Consider the following 16,831-nt stretch of genomic DNA (forward strand, 5'->3'; position numbering starts at 1 on the left):
TTGTCAGAAGTTCTCAGAATGTCCAAATGAAGGCTTGATAGCTCGAGCACACTTGATTCAGAGTCAGCCAATCAGCATAAGGAGCATGGGTTGGTCTTTTTCTTCCAGTGAAAACTGCTCCAAGTTCCTTTTTCCAAAATAAACAGATCCTGAATGAGGCACAGTTCTACATCAGTAATCAGATATGCGTTGGGTGCAGTAATGGTCAGTGAAGTATTGTTACCATCATTTCTCTTCCAACACAAATCGGCATTCTGCTGAAGCTTTCATTCACTTTGATTAGTGATGGCTACTCATTGGTCCCTAAATTGGAATAATCACAAAACTGAATAATTATTCAACAGACTGACCAGTTGTAAAACTGTACTGCAGACCATCCATTTAGTCCATAATCCACAGTAAGAATCAGAATTTATTGTCACGGACTCATCAGTAAATTTATTGTTTTAAGGCAACATTACACATATAAACATTGCTATAAATGACATTTTTTTAAATTAAAAAATAATGCATGAGAAGGGAAAGTGTGTTAGTCTCTGTGGTTCATTGTCCATTCAGGAATCTGATGGCAGAGGGGAAGAAGCTGTTTTTGTACCATTGGGTGTTCTTCTTCAGGCTCCTGTACCACCTTCCTGATGGTATCAATGAGAAGAGGGCATGGCCTGGGTCGTGATGATCCTGGAGGATAGACACCACCTCTTGTAGATGTCCTAAATGGAGTGAAGACTAATTCCCATGATGGTGCTTGGCTGAGTTCACAACTCCCTGTAGTCTTTTCCTGTCCTGTGCATTGGCAGCTCCGTACCAGACAATGATGTAACCAGTCAGAATGCTCTCCGTGGTACACTTGTAGACATTTGCAAGAGCCTTGTTGACACACCAAATCTTCTCAAAGTCCTCAAGAAGTGTAGCTGCCGGTAAACCTTTGTAATAGCATTAACACAGAGTCCCCAGAATAGATCTTCAGAGTTGTTGACACCCAGGAATTTGAAATTCTTTACCCTTTCCTGACCCCTCAATGAGGACAATGGAAAGTAAATCCAAGCAGTTTTATATAATGGTGGATACACCAATGTTATGCCAATCTACTGGATCAGGGGTGCGCAACCTTTTAATTTTTAATTAGACATACAGAATGGTAACAGGACATTTCAGCCCAAGACTCCATGCCACCCAAAAAATCTACACACCCTGGTATGAGATTGAAAAGCCATTGCCAAAGTCCCATTTGAAACCGGAAAACATCTTGATAAAACATTATTGAAATAAAGGACAATTGAAGACAAAAGCAAAGCAAAGTGGCTGAAACTATTTGATTCATGCACAGGTATGTCAATTCAGAGCTAATGTTAAAAGGTAAAGAGGACATGGGTTATTAATTTTAATCCCTTCCTTGTAATTTGTGAAATAAGATTATCATCAAAGAATTGTGAGAGGGATTTGGAACATTTCTTTTTAAACACAGGACATTCCATATCCGAGCAGTTTTATCAGTGTCAGATATGCATGTAGAATCAAGCAAGCTGTTAAGACAGAAGTGGCTATGTAGATTAAGTGGATAGCATTTCAGATAGTCTGCCAGGTGTTCTGGGCTAAATGGCTATCTTCCATTTTGTGAAATATTATTGGTTTTCTCATTCAAAGCATTATGAGCCAGTTTTACACATTGAAACTTAGCCAAATAATTGTTACTCCTGTTCTTAGCTTGAGTTTCTGTTCACCTTCTGTTTGCACTTTGACCCATGGTATACTTATTTGATCAGCGCCACTGATTACAGTGGTCCACTGGTATGGGGTATACCTGCAGGTCTTCTCCCATTTTCTTTTCAGGTCTATGGCAGAGGAGATGGCAAAGCTCAGAAATAATGGGCTAAATACTGATGGCTCCAAATGGTTGGTGCTCTTTTCAGTGTTTGTCAAATAAGAACCCCATAGAAAATTCACAATTTATGGTTGAAGTGATGGTTTAGGGTTTTATTTTGATCTATTTGATCTTTTACCTCAATTTCTGCTGATATTTAGCTCTATCGGTAGTGAATGAATCTCCAAAAGTAGCACAGCCTCATTTGCCTGTGCAGGATTACTCCAAAAATAAAGCAAATAAATTAATATATGAACAGTACATGGTATGCCATGAATTCAATATTCCAGAATTCCTCTAAAGTTGGAGCAAATAATTGATAGAATACACAAAAAAAAGTAACCAACTAGGTATTTACAATTGTGCAAGTGTAGGAACACCAAAGGCATTCACTTTAGAGCTTTGAAATTTAAATACATTTGTGTGAACTTGAATTTAATACGTTGTTAATTTCGTATGCAAATAATTATTAGAAACACATTCCAGGCAAACTGACCTTCAGGGACTTCAATGAAAGATGTGTTCATTGGTCACCACGTTTCCAATTTCTACTCCTGAAACCTTTCTTCAACCTCACGAAAGGAAATTTCTAAATGTCAATAACTCGGAAAATTTTCATTTCACGATGGATGGTAAATTGTATCAGACTAACAAAATTTCCCAATATCTCAACTTGTTGGACTGCAACATTGAATTATATTTGCTTTAAATTCATCTCCAATTGTTGCCTTTATGGTAGCACATGCAAATGCATTTTTCCTCTATAATTTGCTTTATTGAGATCCAAATCCATACATCCTACAAGGTCATCACAAAGGTTGATAGGATACTTAAGAGGGCATATGGGATGCTGTACTTCATGAATAGGGGATTGAGTTTGAGTAGAGAGGTCATTTTGTAACTCTACAAATCTCTGGCGAGACCACACTCAAAGTATTGTGTTCAAGAAGGAAGTGGAAGCTATGGAGAGGATGCAGAAGAGATTTACCAGATGTTACCTGGATTGCAAAATGTTAGCCGAGCTGGGACTTTTCTCTTTGGAGCATAGAAGAATGAGAGGAGACATAATAGAGGTCTACAAGATTATGAGAGGCATAGATAGGGTGGACAGTCAGCATCTGTTTCCATGGGCAAGAATAGCAAACAGCAGAGAACATATGTTAAAAAAAAAGTGATGGGAGGGAAGATTAGGGAGACATCAGGGGTAAATTTTTCTTACACATGGAGTTATGGTTGACTATATTGCCTTGTCAGGGATGGTGGTGGAGGCTGAAACATTAGGGGCATTTAAGAAACTCTTAGACAGGCACACGGATGGAAGAAAAATAGAGGGTTTAGTATTTTTTTAAGGAAAATATGATTCAGCACAATGAAGGCCAAAGGACCTGTACTGTGCTATTGTGTTCTATGAGATTAATGAAGTGGAACAACATAGTACCACTATTAATTTGTGCATTTAGTGTTACCAACTGGAGGTACATTTTTCAAAGCAAATTGACAAGTAGGCAATAGAAAAGGCAGGAATAAGGGCTTGTGGAGAGATAAATAGGTAAAAAGGAATTGAGAGCACAAACTTGTGAAAATGAATAGAAAGTAAGAGTGAAAGCAATGTGTAGTAATAAAGATTGTTATTGCTATTTTTTTCTTTTCATCCTGTCCTCAAAATACTGTACAAAGAAATACAGAGGAAATCAAATATAAAGGTATTTGAAAGGTAAATACAAGAATAGAGTGGAATATGGATTTTTTTTTACATGCTTCTGATGTCTTAACTGGAAGTAAAGTTATTGCTTTTAAATGTAAATTTATTTCAGCCACTTTATTGCTTTCATAGCCCTTATCTACTATGAATCTGCAATAAACAGTGCATTTTCTTTTCAGGTAAATCAGAGTCAATGAGCAGCAGTGAGATTGCCACAACAACATCAGAACACCTCTCTAATCCTGGTATGTTTACTGGTTCTCCTGTAGTGGTATTTGCATTTATTCATAATGTCGAGGAGTGTGATAAATAGAAACAGAAGTGATTGATATAAGGGCTTTGCATTTCTTAGATAGGAAGTCCTTTCTGCACTTATTTCTAGTGCAATCAGAAGCTGTTTGGACTGCTGCACATCTCTGGCAAGACTTTTTCAGTTAGGCACCATGGTGGCCTCCCTTTGTGCATATTTCAGGAGGTCTTTGAGTTTGCAGACTAGAAAAGAATCATAGGATTAGAAAGTTGCAACATAAAAAGACACTCTTCTGTCCATAATATTCATAATGGCCAAAAATATGATACCCCAAGGTGGTGCATATAAATAGGGTTTACACTTTCATCTTTAACACTCTAAGGCAAATTAATACATATTTCACAATCCCACGTTAAAGATCCATGCCCTTGTTTTTCCACTCTGCACCTCCCACTCTTCACAGATGTGTTCTGGTTTGGGATTATCCCACTTCCCAAATTTTAGTCCATCATGTCATGTTTGGCACTCATCCAATCATCTGCTAAATAAAATGCAGATTCTGTCTCTGATATGGGTTCTGGATTCCCACTATTTAATTCTCTTCAACTTTCTCAAGACTCACCAGTCCCATTGAAGGGGATTTCAACCTCAAAACTTTGACCATTCCTTTACTCCCCACTGATGCTGCTCAACCCATGGAGTTCCTTCAGCCGACTGGGTGTTGCTCTGGTTCCTGGCATATTTATATTTATATTTATAGATGGCTGTTAAATGATCATCCATAAGGAATTAATTAAACTACAGAAATAACCACAAACATTACCTTCATTCCCATTTTAAGACATGAAGTTAGATTGGTAATCTATAATTACAAATTTCTGAAGGATCAAGATTGGACTTTGCAGCATTTTCCTATCATTTTAAACCTTGAGGGACTTGGCCTCACAAGCAAAAAAATGATCTCTCCTCAAAGATATAGATTTTAGATCTGGGACTAATAGTAGGTATGTTAACAATTGTTTTATAGTGGGTCTTGTCAGCCACAAACGAGCCTGCAGCTGACGTGGACATTTACCCCTCCATAAATCTTCGTCCGCGAAGCCAAGCCAAAGAAAGAGAAGAAAGATAGTGGGAGCACCAGTTTCATTCAGAATGCTAACAGAGTTTAGCATATCAATGGAATCCTTTTCACCGACAGTATTTCTAACCCTCAATAGTATATATTCTAAATTCCCCACATAAAATGGCACTATTACATATGACCCAGATTGCATGGTAGTCCAGGGATGCAGGTATCTGAAAACAGATCCAGTGTCCACTGATTTAATAGTTTTAAATACCGGAGGTAAACTGTTTTTGCCTGTAACATAATTTTCATATTGATAATGGTTGATAGAAATGAATTTTGATAAAGCATCATCTGTTATTTCATTGAATGCTGATCAGCCTTCTGTGCACCCTCAATCACATTTGATGTTTAAAACCTGTACTGTGCTAGGCTAAGATATCTCCTCCCTACAATTGGTTGGTTAGCATTGACAACTTTTCCTCGTGAAGCTTTAACAATATGATATATGAATCAATGCCATCGCTTACAATTGTCATCCATACTGAGATTTTCAAAGGTTTCCTCTGAGTGTTTTATGTGCATTGAAATAATTTATGAAGAGGTTTATCATTTCAAATAATTGAACACATTTTTTGCCCAGTAGTTAATTTGCTGCAATGTTTCTAAAGTGAAGTTACTGTAATCCAAGGACTATCACAGGGTAGCAACAAAACTCTCTCAGACATGCACCTTCTTTTATTTTGTGCAATTTCACAATTATTCCTTATCCACCCAGACTCCAACCTATCTTTCGTATTTATTCTATTAAATGGCAATTTATTTTGATCATGTGTTATGATCTGTAATTGCCCCTTTTGTTTACATTTAACCCTAGTCTTACTGTGCATGTAATGTAATTTCTATGAATATTTAGACAGTGTATCACTTTCTAATTGACAAAAAAATACATTATAAATGAAAAAAGAACTTTCACCATATTGTGTACTTTGTAACAGATAATGTCTTTGCTGTAGATGAACAGAAATATATTACAGAGTTAAATTTAGATTTCCACTGTTCCCATCTCATTGATGAATCCCTTTGCCTGATTAATTAGTATTTATGTAAATTAGTCACATTCTGAGCACACAGTAAATCTTGATTGATACCAATGAACTGTGCTTATAAGGTGTTTTTGTGATGAAATGCTGTCGTCTACATTTGTTGTTTCTTTGTTATTTGCCATTCATTCACTTGTCTGTTTTACATCCTCAAGCTATTAGGAGTGATATCTTCAGTAAGAGACAACCACATCAGTTTTCATCGCAGATTTACACATCAAAGTAAGTTACTTTTCTGTAATATTTAGTTTTAATTTAAATTGCATTATTTCATTTCTACTTCTTGTGTCCATCTACCCAACTTGGAAAACGCTCATATTATCCTTGGCATGGGATAGACCAGTGGCTTTCAAACTTTTTCTTTCCACTCATCTCCAACCTTAAGTAATCCCTATGTCATCAGTGAACTGGGATTAGTAAGGGATACTTAGGGTGGTATGTGAGTGGGGTAAAATAAAGGTTGAGAACCACTGCTCTAGACCCAATTGTTACCAAAATATTCTGCTTGAGAAAAATTGTCATTGGCCCATTTCCTTTGGAGTTATGAAACCGGGCACATAACGAGTCAATTAGGTACGTTTAAAACAGTGGTTTTCAACCCTTTTTCTTTCCACTCATGTACCACCTTAAGTAATCCCTTACAGAGCAACGATGGCACAGGGATTACTTAAGGTGCTATGTAAGTGGAAAGAAAAAGTTTGAGAACCACTGGGATAGACCAAAAAGTGTTGGATATCCCACTGCAACTGAAGGTCTCGTATTGATTCCTGAGTTATTATGATATGAATAAGCAACTGACGACAGGTCAATAACCTGAAGCTATGTTTTCTTTAAAAATCAGCACTGATACTGGCTGTCACATTCGTACATGGCGTGTGTATGTATTGTACTCCTGAGTGATCAACCATGTGGTCAGATAAAGGCCTTTGTCACCAAACAACTGCCTGATCAAATGCTGGTACATTTATCTGGACATCTAAAATCCGGAAAGCTCCAAAAACCGGCATTTCTTTTTCCTGGCGGAGGGAGAGAAAGAGAGACAGCAGCGCAACTAGGTGGGGGGGGGGGTGGGGAGACGGCAGCGTGACTTGGACAGGCAGGGGGGAGAAACGGCAGTGCGACTCGGGCGGGCGAGGGGGAGAGAGAAAACGCCAGCACGATAGGAAGGGGTGGATACGGCAGCACATTTCAGGTGGACTTAAAACTGGGGCAGCTGGCATTTGTTCTGAATTCCATAAAAATCTGAAATTCGGAACACACTGTTCTGGATAAAGGATTGTGTACCTGTAAGTGGTATTAGTGGAGATGGGTTGACATGGACTAGGTGGAGCGAAGGCTCGGTTTCTCTGCCTTCTGACTATAATACTTTTGAATATTGCCATTGACCAGAAAAATATATTAATTAGTCATATAGAGTTGGACAATGATTGAGTGGAATCCATTTTTGTTTCATCAGAGGGGTGAGTCCTGTAGGGTGCCAGCAAAGTAACCTGCAGACGCTTGCAGTATGGCGAGGTCTGCAGCCTGAGTAGGTCTTTCTGGTGAAAAAGAATGAACTGTAATCCCTTTGAAAGGAGAGACTTCACTGAACAGCAAACTGAGATGTTGTCTGACCAAGGAAGCAGTAGAAGCTGCCTCGTTAAATATATTTAAGAAACGATTGGATAGATTTTTGAATAATGGGAATTAAAGGTGGTGGGGGGGGGGGGAAGGCAGGTAGGTAGAGCTGAGTTCGCGGCCTGATCAGCGACCAAATGGCGGAGCAGGCTCAACGGGTCAAATGGCCTACTCCTGCTCCTATATTTTGTGTTCCAATTACTTATTAAAGCCTGAAAGGTGGTCAGAGATAATGTTCATTGATACACTCACCTTGACAGCTACTGCCAGAGTGGTCCTTGCCCTGCTTTTAATTGTAGCTAGAATACTTGGGAAATTTCAGGGAACAATTTCTTATTGAAGCATAGTCATCTTTCATTTAGTTCTTTTTGAATAATGGGAATTAAAGGTGGTGGGGGGGGGGGGGGAAAGGCAGGTAGGTGGAGCTGAGTTCGCGGCCTGATCAGCAACCAAATGGCGGAGCAGGCTCAACGGGTCAAATGGCCTACTCCTGCTCCTATATTTTGTGTTCCAATTACTTATTACAGCCTGAAAGGTGGTCAGAGATAATGTTCATTGATACACTCACCTTGACAGCTACTGCCAGAGTGGTCCTTGCCCTGCTTTTAATTGTAGCTAGAATACTTGGGAAATTTCAGGGAACAATTTCTTATTGAAGCATAGTCATCTTTCATTTAGTTCTTCTCAAGTGGATGATTGAAAGAAAATCCTCTCCATACCTTGCATGAGGGTGGCTTCCAAATGAGTGCTCTCAAATCCATTCCTCAAAGTCTCCCCACAACCTGTCCAAAAGTTCAACGTGCTATCTATGAGGTCTGTGCTTTCTGTACTCCCAAGGGGAATGCCTACTATTAGAGCCACTCTTGGGGGCAACAGGTTTGTGCGGAAACCTTGAAGTCAGGAAATCGTCTGTCAACACCTGCCATTGTGCTCCCTGTAGACCTTTGTAACTTGAAACAATTACAAAGAGCACCAAACATATGCAGAATGGAGGCAGCAGGCCACAAGTGATCAATTAGCAACTAACCTGTAAGTGGTTGATAATCCCTTTCAATAGCCCTTCTGGGGTCCTCATTGATGTTGAACACATGTTCAGCTGAGTGAGGTTGAGAAAGCACAGGCTGGAATCTAACCCTTTTGGGCAGCATGGGCTTGAGGGCCAGAAAGGCCTGTAACCGTAATTTATCTCTAAAATTAATTTTTTTTTAAACTTCAAAATAGCCATGTTTATCTCAAACCAATAATTTGCATTGATTGTCTTCAAGACCTGACTATTCTGCATAATTCCAATCAACATTAGATGGCCAAACCAACTCATTCCCTCGTCAACATGGCAACCTGCAGGTTTCTGCAAGTCTACCACAGACACCAATTTAGAGTACTCAGGAATACTTTCAGCAGCTAAAGTACCTGACGTCACTGGTTCAGGTTTCTTGTCATGGATGTCATTTGTTTGCCTATTGAAGGTGGAAATGGTATATAACAGCCATTCTCAAAAGGGGCCATAGGCACACCTACTCCCCTCCCCCCACCACAAAGGGGCCACTGCACATTTAAGTGGGGGAAGGGGCAAGGACTGAAATCACAAATTATTCTTTGTGTGTTTTATGTATTCAGTTGAACTATGGAAGAAACCAACTAAACTTGACTGCTTCACAGGGAAGGGTGCCATAAACTTTGAGGGGGTCCAAGGGAGGGGGGGGGGTATAGCCAAAATCAGATTGAGAATTTAAGAAGGAGCATGATTGTTTATGGAGGTCAGCACAACAGGGAAGTGTTCCTAAATTTTGAAGGGAACCTTGGTTTCAGGATACAAAGATTACAAAACTCATGAAATAGAGCTTTCTTACAGCTTGAGCTGTGGAACCAAATAATTTCCATAAACTTCTCAAACTAGGGTTCCAGGATTTCACGTTGAGGTCCAGGATTTCACGTTGAGGTCCAGGATTTCACGTTGAGGTCCAGGATTTCACGTTGAGGTCCAGGATTTCACGTTGAGGTCCAGGATTTCACGTTGAGGTCCAGGATTTCACGCTGAGGTCCAGGATTTCACGCTGAGGTCCAGGATTTCACGTTGAGGTCCAGGATTTCACGTTGAGGTCCAGGATTTCACGTTGAGGTCCAGGATTTCACGTTGAGGTCCAGGATTTCACGTTGAGTTCCACAATGGTAGATGATCAGCATTCCAGTCCTTGTACTTCTCGTTTCACCATTAATTTTTTTTTCTCTTTGCAATGTTGAGTTCATCCTTCCCTATTTACACCTCCTCAAGACCCATTGTGGAATCTGCACATCGGCCTTCGTTAATGCTCCCTCTGACCTTTCCCACTAGTCATATGGGAAGAACTCTAATTTCAGGATGTCTTGAATTCAGTGCCTACCAGCCCACAGATATAAATTAAAATTAAGCACAGCATACTGCCTGCAACCAATTCACAAATGCATTTTCCAATTCTTTCACACTACTCCTTATATTTTTCAGTAATTTACAATCTCGCCTTCCGTTCAATTATAGGCTCGCTCTGACCCCCATTTCTTTCCTTTTCCACTCTCTCTCCCCTTTCCCTGTTTCTGATGAAAGGTCATTAATCTGAAACGCTGTTTAGCTTTTCCTGACCAGCTGATTAATGTCAGCATTTTCGGCTGATAAGGCATTGGGACTCTGGTTAATGCCTTTGTTCTGGGATGAGTTCTTCACAGACTGCCTCGGCGGTGCAGTCACGTTTCTAATCTTAATTCTGATCGTTTACAGGCACGTGTGATGAACGTCTGATGTAATGTAATGGATGATTTATTAATTTTTTATTTATCCCACTTAGATCATACCCCCACATTATTCCTCCACCTTCCCTCCACGGCATGGCTGCTTATGGACAAGCGCAGTACACTGCAGGGATTCAGCAAGCCACTGCATATGCTACTTACCCACCACCAAGTCAACCCTATGGATTACCTTCCTACAGTGAGTACAGTTTCATGTGGACAAGCAGGCCACAGTGCATTTATTAGAATTCACTTTTAGTCAACCTCATCAATTTGATACAGCACTGGATGAAAGCTTCAATTTGACCCTTTATGTTTGGAATAGTTATGTGGAAGGAGCTCTAACTTCAATATGTGGTTTGGCCATGTGGCATTAAATTGAAGGAAAACGTCTTAACATAGAAAACATTACCTTAGGAGGCTGTAAATATTCAAAGATTAGTTATCAGAAAAATAATTGGGCTCATTTAAATACCAGCAGTGAACTGTTGATTATAAAGTTTATTTTCCAGATCTCTTGAGTTTATAGCCAATTATCATCAATTCTTTTCTTTGGCTTGGCTTCGCGGACGAAGATTTATGGAGGGGTAATGTCCACGTCAGCTGCAGGCTCGTTGGTGGCTGACAAGTCCGATGCGGGACAGGCAGACACGGTTGCAGGGGAAAATTGGTGGGTTGGGTTTGGGTGTTGGGTTTTTCCTCCTTTGTCTTTTGTCAGTGAGGTGGGCTCTGCGGTCTTCTTCCAAGGAGGTTGCTGCCCGCTGAACTGTGAGGCACCAAGATGCACGGTTGGAAGCGAGATCAGCCCACTGGCGGTGGTCAATGGGGCAGGCACCAAGAGATTTCTTTAGGCAGTCCTTGTACCTCTTCTTTGGTGCACCTCTGTCACGGTGGCCAGTGGAGAGCTCGCCATAGAACACGATCTTGGGAAGGCGAGGGTCCTCCATTCTGGAGACGTGACCTACCCAGCGCAGTTGGATCTTCAGCAGCGTGGATTCGATGCTGTCGGCCTCTGCCATCTCAAGTACTTCGATGTTGGAGATGAAGTCGCTCCAATGAATGTTGATGATGGAGCGGAGACAACGCTGGTGGAAGCGTTCTGGGAGCCGTAGGTGATGCCTGTAGAGGACCCATGATTCGGAGCCGAACAGGAGTGTGGGTATGACAATGGCTCTGTATACGCTAATCTTTGTGAGGTTTTTCAGTTGGTTGTTTTTCCAGACTCTTTTGTGTAGTCTTCCAAAGGCGCTATTTGCCTTGGCGAGTCTGTTGTCTATCTCGTTGTCGATCCTTGCATCCGATGAAATGGTGCAGCCGAGATAGGTAAACTGGTTGACCGTTTTGAGTTTTGTGTGCCCGATGGAGATGTGGGGGGGCTGGTAGTCATGGTGGGGAGCTGGCTGATGGAGGACCTCAGTTTTCTTCAGGCTGACTTCCAGGCCAAACATTTTGGCAGTTTCCGCAAAACAGGACGTCAAGCGCTGAAGAGCTGGCTCTGACTGGGCAACTCAAGCGGAATCGTCAATAGATAAACATCAAATGGCGGTTAAGCATGGCATATTACCTGTAAGCCAGGTGTGCTCTCAATGGGCATTTTTGCACAGAAACCTTAGAATTATTCTGAAAAAAATGAACATAGTTACCTCCGGTGTGACCCGACATGGTCTTTTACACAAGGGCACTTTTCCACAGCCTTCCTTTGTTGGGGAGTTTGTCGGAGGGGGAACATCACATTCATTAGGCCTGTTTCTTACGGAGTGGCTGCGGTCAATTTACACTGCTGCTTAAGGTCTCTGTTTGCCAATCCATTTTTCTTTGCTTAAACTATCTCAGAAAAGTTTGTGGAAATGACCTGCGAAATCGAGTGGCAAATTGATTGATGTGCAGAATTGCCCATGCTCACTCTGAACTGTGGAACATTTTCAAGTGGCTCTTGCTGTTAAAAATAAACCTTGAAGTGATGGCAGTGTATCATTCTGACCCAGACAATTCATTCGGTAATGGAATCAAGAATTGAAAACCAAAATCAAGGCGAAGAAAATATACCATATGTCGGCAAGTTTCAGCATTAAATATTAACCTGAAATGTTAAAATCTGCTGCACTTTAAACATTGCAAACCAATTCTCAGGTCTAAATGTGAAGCTGTAAACTGAAATATCATTTTTTTTTTGCTTTTCCGGAGATTGAAATTTACATACATTTGAGAAGGTACAATGTCACTCACCAAACAGAAGGACATTTCGGAGTGATTTTACAATCATCTTAACCCTTTCACAGAGGAAAAATTGCACAATTATTTCTAAGAATTCCTTCACACCATCTGGGGCAACGAGTTAACTGAATTGTAGGTTACAGGATTTATAACAATGGTCCATTGCTTGGGTTAAACAAGAAAGTCTGCAGATGTTGGGTTGAGTGGGATACACAAAAGTGCAGGAGAAACATAGCAGGATCTTCCAGCATCTTATAGAAAGTAAATAAAGCCTGCAAACATTCCTGTTTAACTCCTAAAGTAAAGGCAAACCAACACTGCGGCACTGAGCCCTTTGGCAAGTTATCTATTCTTGGGACTGATTTTGAAAGCTGGAGTGTATGAAGCCAGAAGACATATGGTGGCACACTGGTAGATCTGCTGTCACAACTTCTGTGACCCAAGCCCAATACAGACTATCTGCACATTTATTTTTCTCCTTCTTGTGAATGCATCATTTTCCTTTGGGTGATCAGTTTCCATCTACATCCAAAAACATAATGGCTGGTAAGATAATTGGTCACTATGATATGTCCCTAATGTAGCCTGGATGATAAAATTTATTGAAATGTTGAAAGAACAGGATGCAAAAAAAATTAGTTTCACTGTGAACCAGCAAGTACTTCAGACATGTAGAACAGTAGCAGGCCCTTCTGGACTACAAGCCCATGCCACCCAGTGACACCTAGTTAACTTTTAATCCCCAGATGTTTTGAAGGGTGGGAGGAAACCTGAGCACCTTGAGGAAACTCACGCAGACACAGGGCTAATGTAAAAATCCCCTACAGACAGCGCTGGATTCAAACCTGGGTCGCTGGCACTGTAGTAATGTTGTGCTAACTGCCACATTAACCATGCCAACCCAACTTCATGGGCCAAATCAACGATGTACTGGTTAAGACACTGCCGATAGCAGCTCAAGCAAGCAGTATAATAATCCAAATTTGAAGTTCAGATTTATTGTTAGAGTAGATACATGGCACTGGATAAAACTCTGAGAATCTTTTTTCCTGCAGGCCAGGCAGAATTTCTACTTATCAGTACAGGTACATGATCCTTTATCCAGAACCCTTGGGGGACAGTGTGTTCCAAATTTCGGATTTTTCTGGATTTCGGAAGCCCATCCGAATTGTGCTGCCGTATCCACCCCCACCCCTTCCAAACTCTCAGCCGTCTCCCCCAGCCACGGTCCCTCGGCCGTCTCCCCCAACCGCAGTCCCTCGGCCACCTCCCCCAACGGCCGGTCCCCATTTGCCGGATTTTGGAGCTTTCCGGATTTTAGATGTCCAGATAAAGGATCGTGTACCTGTAGTGCAAACTATATTCAAGAAAAATATGAGTATACAAAAGAAAGAAATGTAAACAAACTATATTCAGTAAATAATGTGCAAAGTAAGACTCTTTAAATGAGTCCCTGATTGAGTTGGTTGTTGAGGAATCTGATGGTGGAGGGGGAGCAGCTGTTCCTGAACCTGGTGGCATAGGCTTTGTAGCACCTAGACCTCTTTCCTGATGGTAGCAGCAGAACAGAGCATGATCTGGGTGGTGTGGTTCTTTGATGATGGCTGCTGCTCTCCAATGACAGTGTTCCATGTAGATTTACTCAATGGTGCGGAGAGTTTTGCCTGTGATGTACTGCGCTGTCTTGAATTAGGAATAGGGAGCAATATTTTAATACTTAATTATCTCAAAACAGGATGACTCACTCAACTTGAATTAATGACCAACATTTAACAATGATAAATAGCTTTCAGTTGACCTCTTGAAAGGATGTGAACAGATGTGCAGCAGTTTGACTTGCATCTTCCTGGAGTAACAGTGTGTCTTTCAATTAGGCATCAAGACAGAAGATGGTCTGAGCCAGGCACACTCACCAGGACAGACGGGATTTCTTGGCTACGGCACCAGCTTCAGTACACCTTCACCAGGACAAGCACCTTACAGCTACCAGATGCATGGTTAGTACTTGCTAGAGCTAAGCATGTCTTCAACCACTAGTTTGTACAGGAATCTGTGTCATGTATCAGAATGGCCATAATAATGCCAAATAGGTAAGATAAATAACAAGAACATCAATTAAAATGGCTCCCGTACCATAGCAACATCCCTTAATATTACAAAAAGGGGAAATATGTGGTATTTTTCCAGAGCGACTCAATACATTGTACAGCCAAACAAATATTATTGAAGTAAAACTGCCTTTGTAATGGTGGAAACTCAACTGTGCACAGCATGTTCTCACGCACAATCATGGTTATCTGTTTTAGAAATGTTGTCCAAGTGAGAAATATTGGCACGGATATCAGGGTCATCTCCCTTCTATAATATAATGTGTTTGTAACACTTCCCCATGTTATCAACCTACATTTAAGAGTTCAAGTCTTAGAAGCTAGACTTGAATCTGCAAATTGCTGGCTAAGAGACAAGAATGTTACTAAGTGAGCTTCAGGTGCAGAAGTATCAGAAATGACTCAATATACAGGTAAAGTGAGATGAGGTAAATACCAAAATCTGGAGCGTTTTAACAGTGCTTTTAGAAAGGATGAACTTTGCAAAAAGCTCTGCTACTGAAGATGGAAATGAAAGAATGAAGGAACTTATTTTTTAAAAAAGGCAAAAGGACAAAAGTTGGATCATAAGGACTGGAAGAGACATGAAAGGACTGTGGCATAGCGGTTAGCGCCAGTAATCGGTACCGGGATTCAAATCCCATGCTGTCTGTAAGGAGTTTGTACGTTCTCCCCATGTCTGTGTGGGTTTTCCCTAGGGGCTCAGCTTTCCTCCTACTGTTCAAAACATACTGGAGGTGTAGGTTAATTGGGTGTAAATTGGGTGATGCAGACTCGTGGGCAGAAATGGCCTATTACCGTGCTGTATGTCTAAATTTAAAGAGATGCAGCAAATCTGTAAATCATCACAAATATTTGTATTCTGTGCTTGAGTTGATGGAAGGTAATAAAGGTCAGTGAAAACAGAATGCATAGGTGATGGCTTGCAGGCAGCAGGGTGTTTAATTAATTGGAATGTATGTAAGGCAAAGTTCAGGAAGCAACAGAGAAGTCTGTAAATGAGTAATTCAGTAACACTATTGAAGTAGGAGCAAAGACCAACAATTTTTATAGCTGGAAGTAGGTGGCCTCAATGATGTATGAGACAGAGAATTTAAAGCTCAGCTCAATGGACTGACCTGCATTTGATTACAGCCTGTTCTACCAAACTTTTTTTGGGGTTGGGGGGGTGGGGGGGGGGAGGCTCTATTTCTCTTACAATGCATTAGAGGAAGATAACTATTAAGCAATGAATCATCTCACCACTATTTTGTCACCACAGAACAATTCTCTCCCATTTCAACCTTCTCCTTTTATACTCACTCCTACCTTTTTCCTCACTTAAATGTTTCACTCCTGTTCCATCATGATGCCGTGGTGGAATTTTACAACTGTGAGCAAGGAAATCTCCAGGGAAGCCTCAATCAGTGCCATGTTTCTTAATTTCACTTTGTTTCTATAACTCTCCCAAACACCTTTGCACACTCACCTCCCCGCTAAAAAAAAATCAGTCAGAAGAACAGGAAATATCTCATTCCAAAAATTATTCATTTACATAAACTGCTCTCATGAAATAGTGTAAGATTTAGCATCCTGTATGAATTTTTCTCTTTGGTTCATTATCTCCTCCAGCCATTTAGGTACATTGAAACATCTATTCAGTGCTTAATTTAACACATCATTAAATACAGTTCCATTATCCTAATACTTTTCCAAACAAAAGTCAGGCTGCTTGTTGAATTAAGCTGCTTAAATGCAATAGTCAAGAAAAGTGCCTTCACCTGATAAATTTGTAACTCTTCTTTCAAGACATTTGGCATAATCATTTTTACCCAGTTCCATGTGGTAAACGCGCGATGTAACAGCGCCCACACGTTGCAATTGACCTCAAAATTGAATACCACTTACTTCCATGGAACTGAACCTGAGAAACAGTGTTTAACTTGTGAAATGGAGACATAAAATACAGCAAGTGCTGGAATCTAGAGGAAAATAAAAATGCTACTTTATTGTACATTTTATACCATTACGCAAAGTGACATTTTTACCACATTTTTACATGTCATTATTAAGAATTCAAACTGGAAAATGAAAGTTTTCATCTATGTGGAGCCTTTAATATGGTTAAACATTCCATTGAAATTAAACAGTTAAATTAGAAAATTTTT

General features: G+C 40.5%; 1 protein-coding gene across 1 annotated transcript in view; it reads left to right on the forward strand.

The window, feature by feature from the left end:
* The window catches only part of LOC138735780 (eyes absent homolog 1-like), a 254,304-nt gene that overhangs the window by 106,992 nt on the left and 130,481 nt on the right, over positions 1 to 16,831 (forward strand). Inside the window, exons 3-6 of the mRNA XM_069884202.1 lie at positions 3,743 to 3,808; positions 6,138 to 6,204; positions 10,419 to 10,561; positions 14,451 to 14,573. Of these exons, the coding sequence (XP_069740303.1) occupies positions 3,743 to 3,808; positions 6,138 to 6,204; positions 10,419 to 10,561; positions 14,451 to 14,573 (399 nt within the window). The remainder of the gene's footprint in view (positions 1 to 3,742; positions 3,809 to 6,137; positions 6,205 to 10,418; positions 10,562 to 14,450; positions 14,574 to 16,831) is intronic.

This window comes from Narcine bancroftii, chromosome 6 (assembly GCF_036971445.1).
Source record: "Narcine bancroftii isolate sNarBan1 chromosome 6, sNarBan1.hap1, whole genome shotgun sequence".
Lineage (NCBI taxonomy): Eukaryota > Metazoa > Chordata > Chondrichthyes > Torpediniformes > Narcinidae > Narcine > Narcine bancroftii.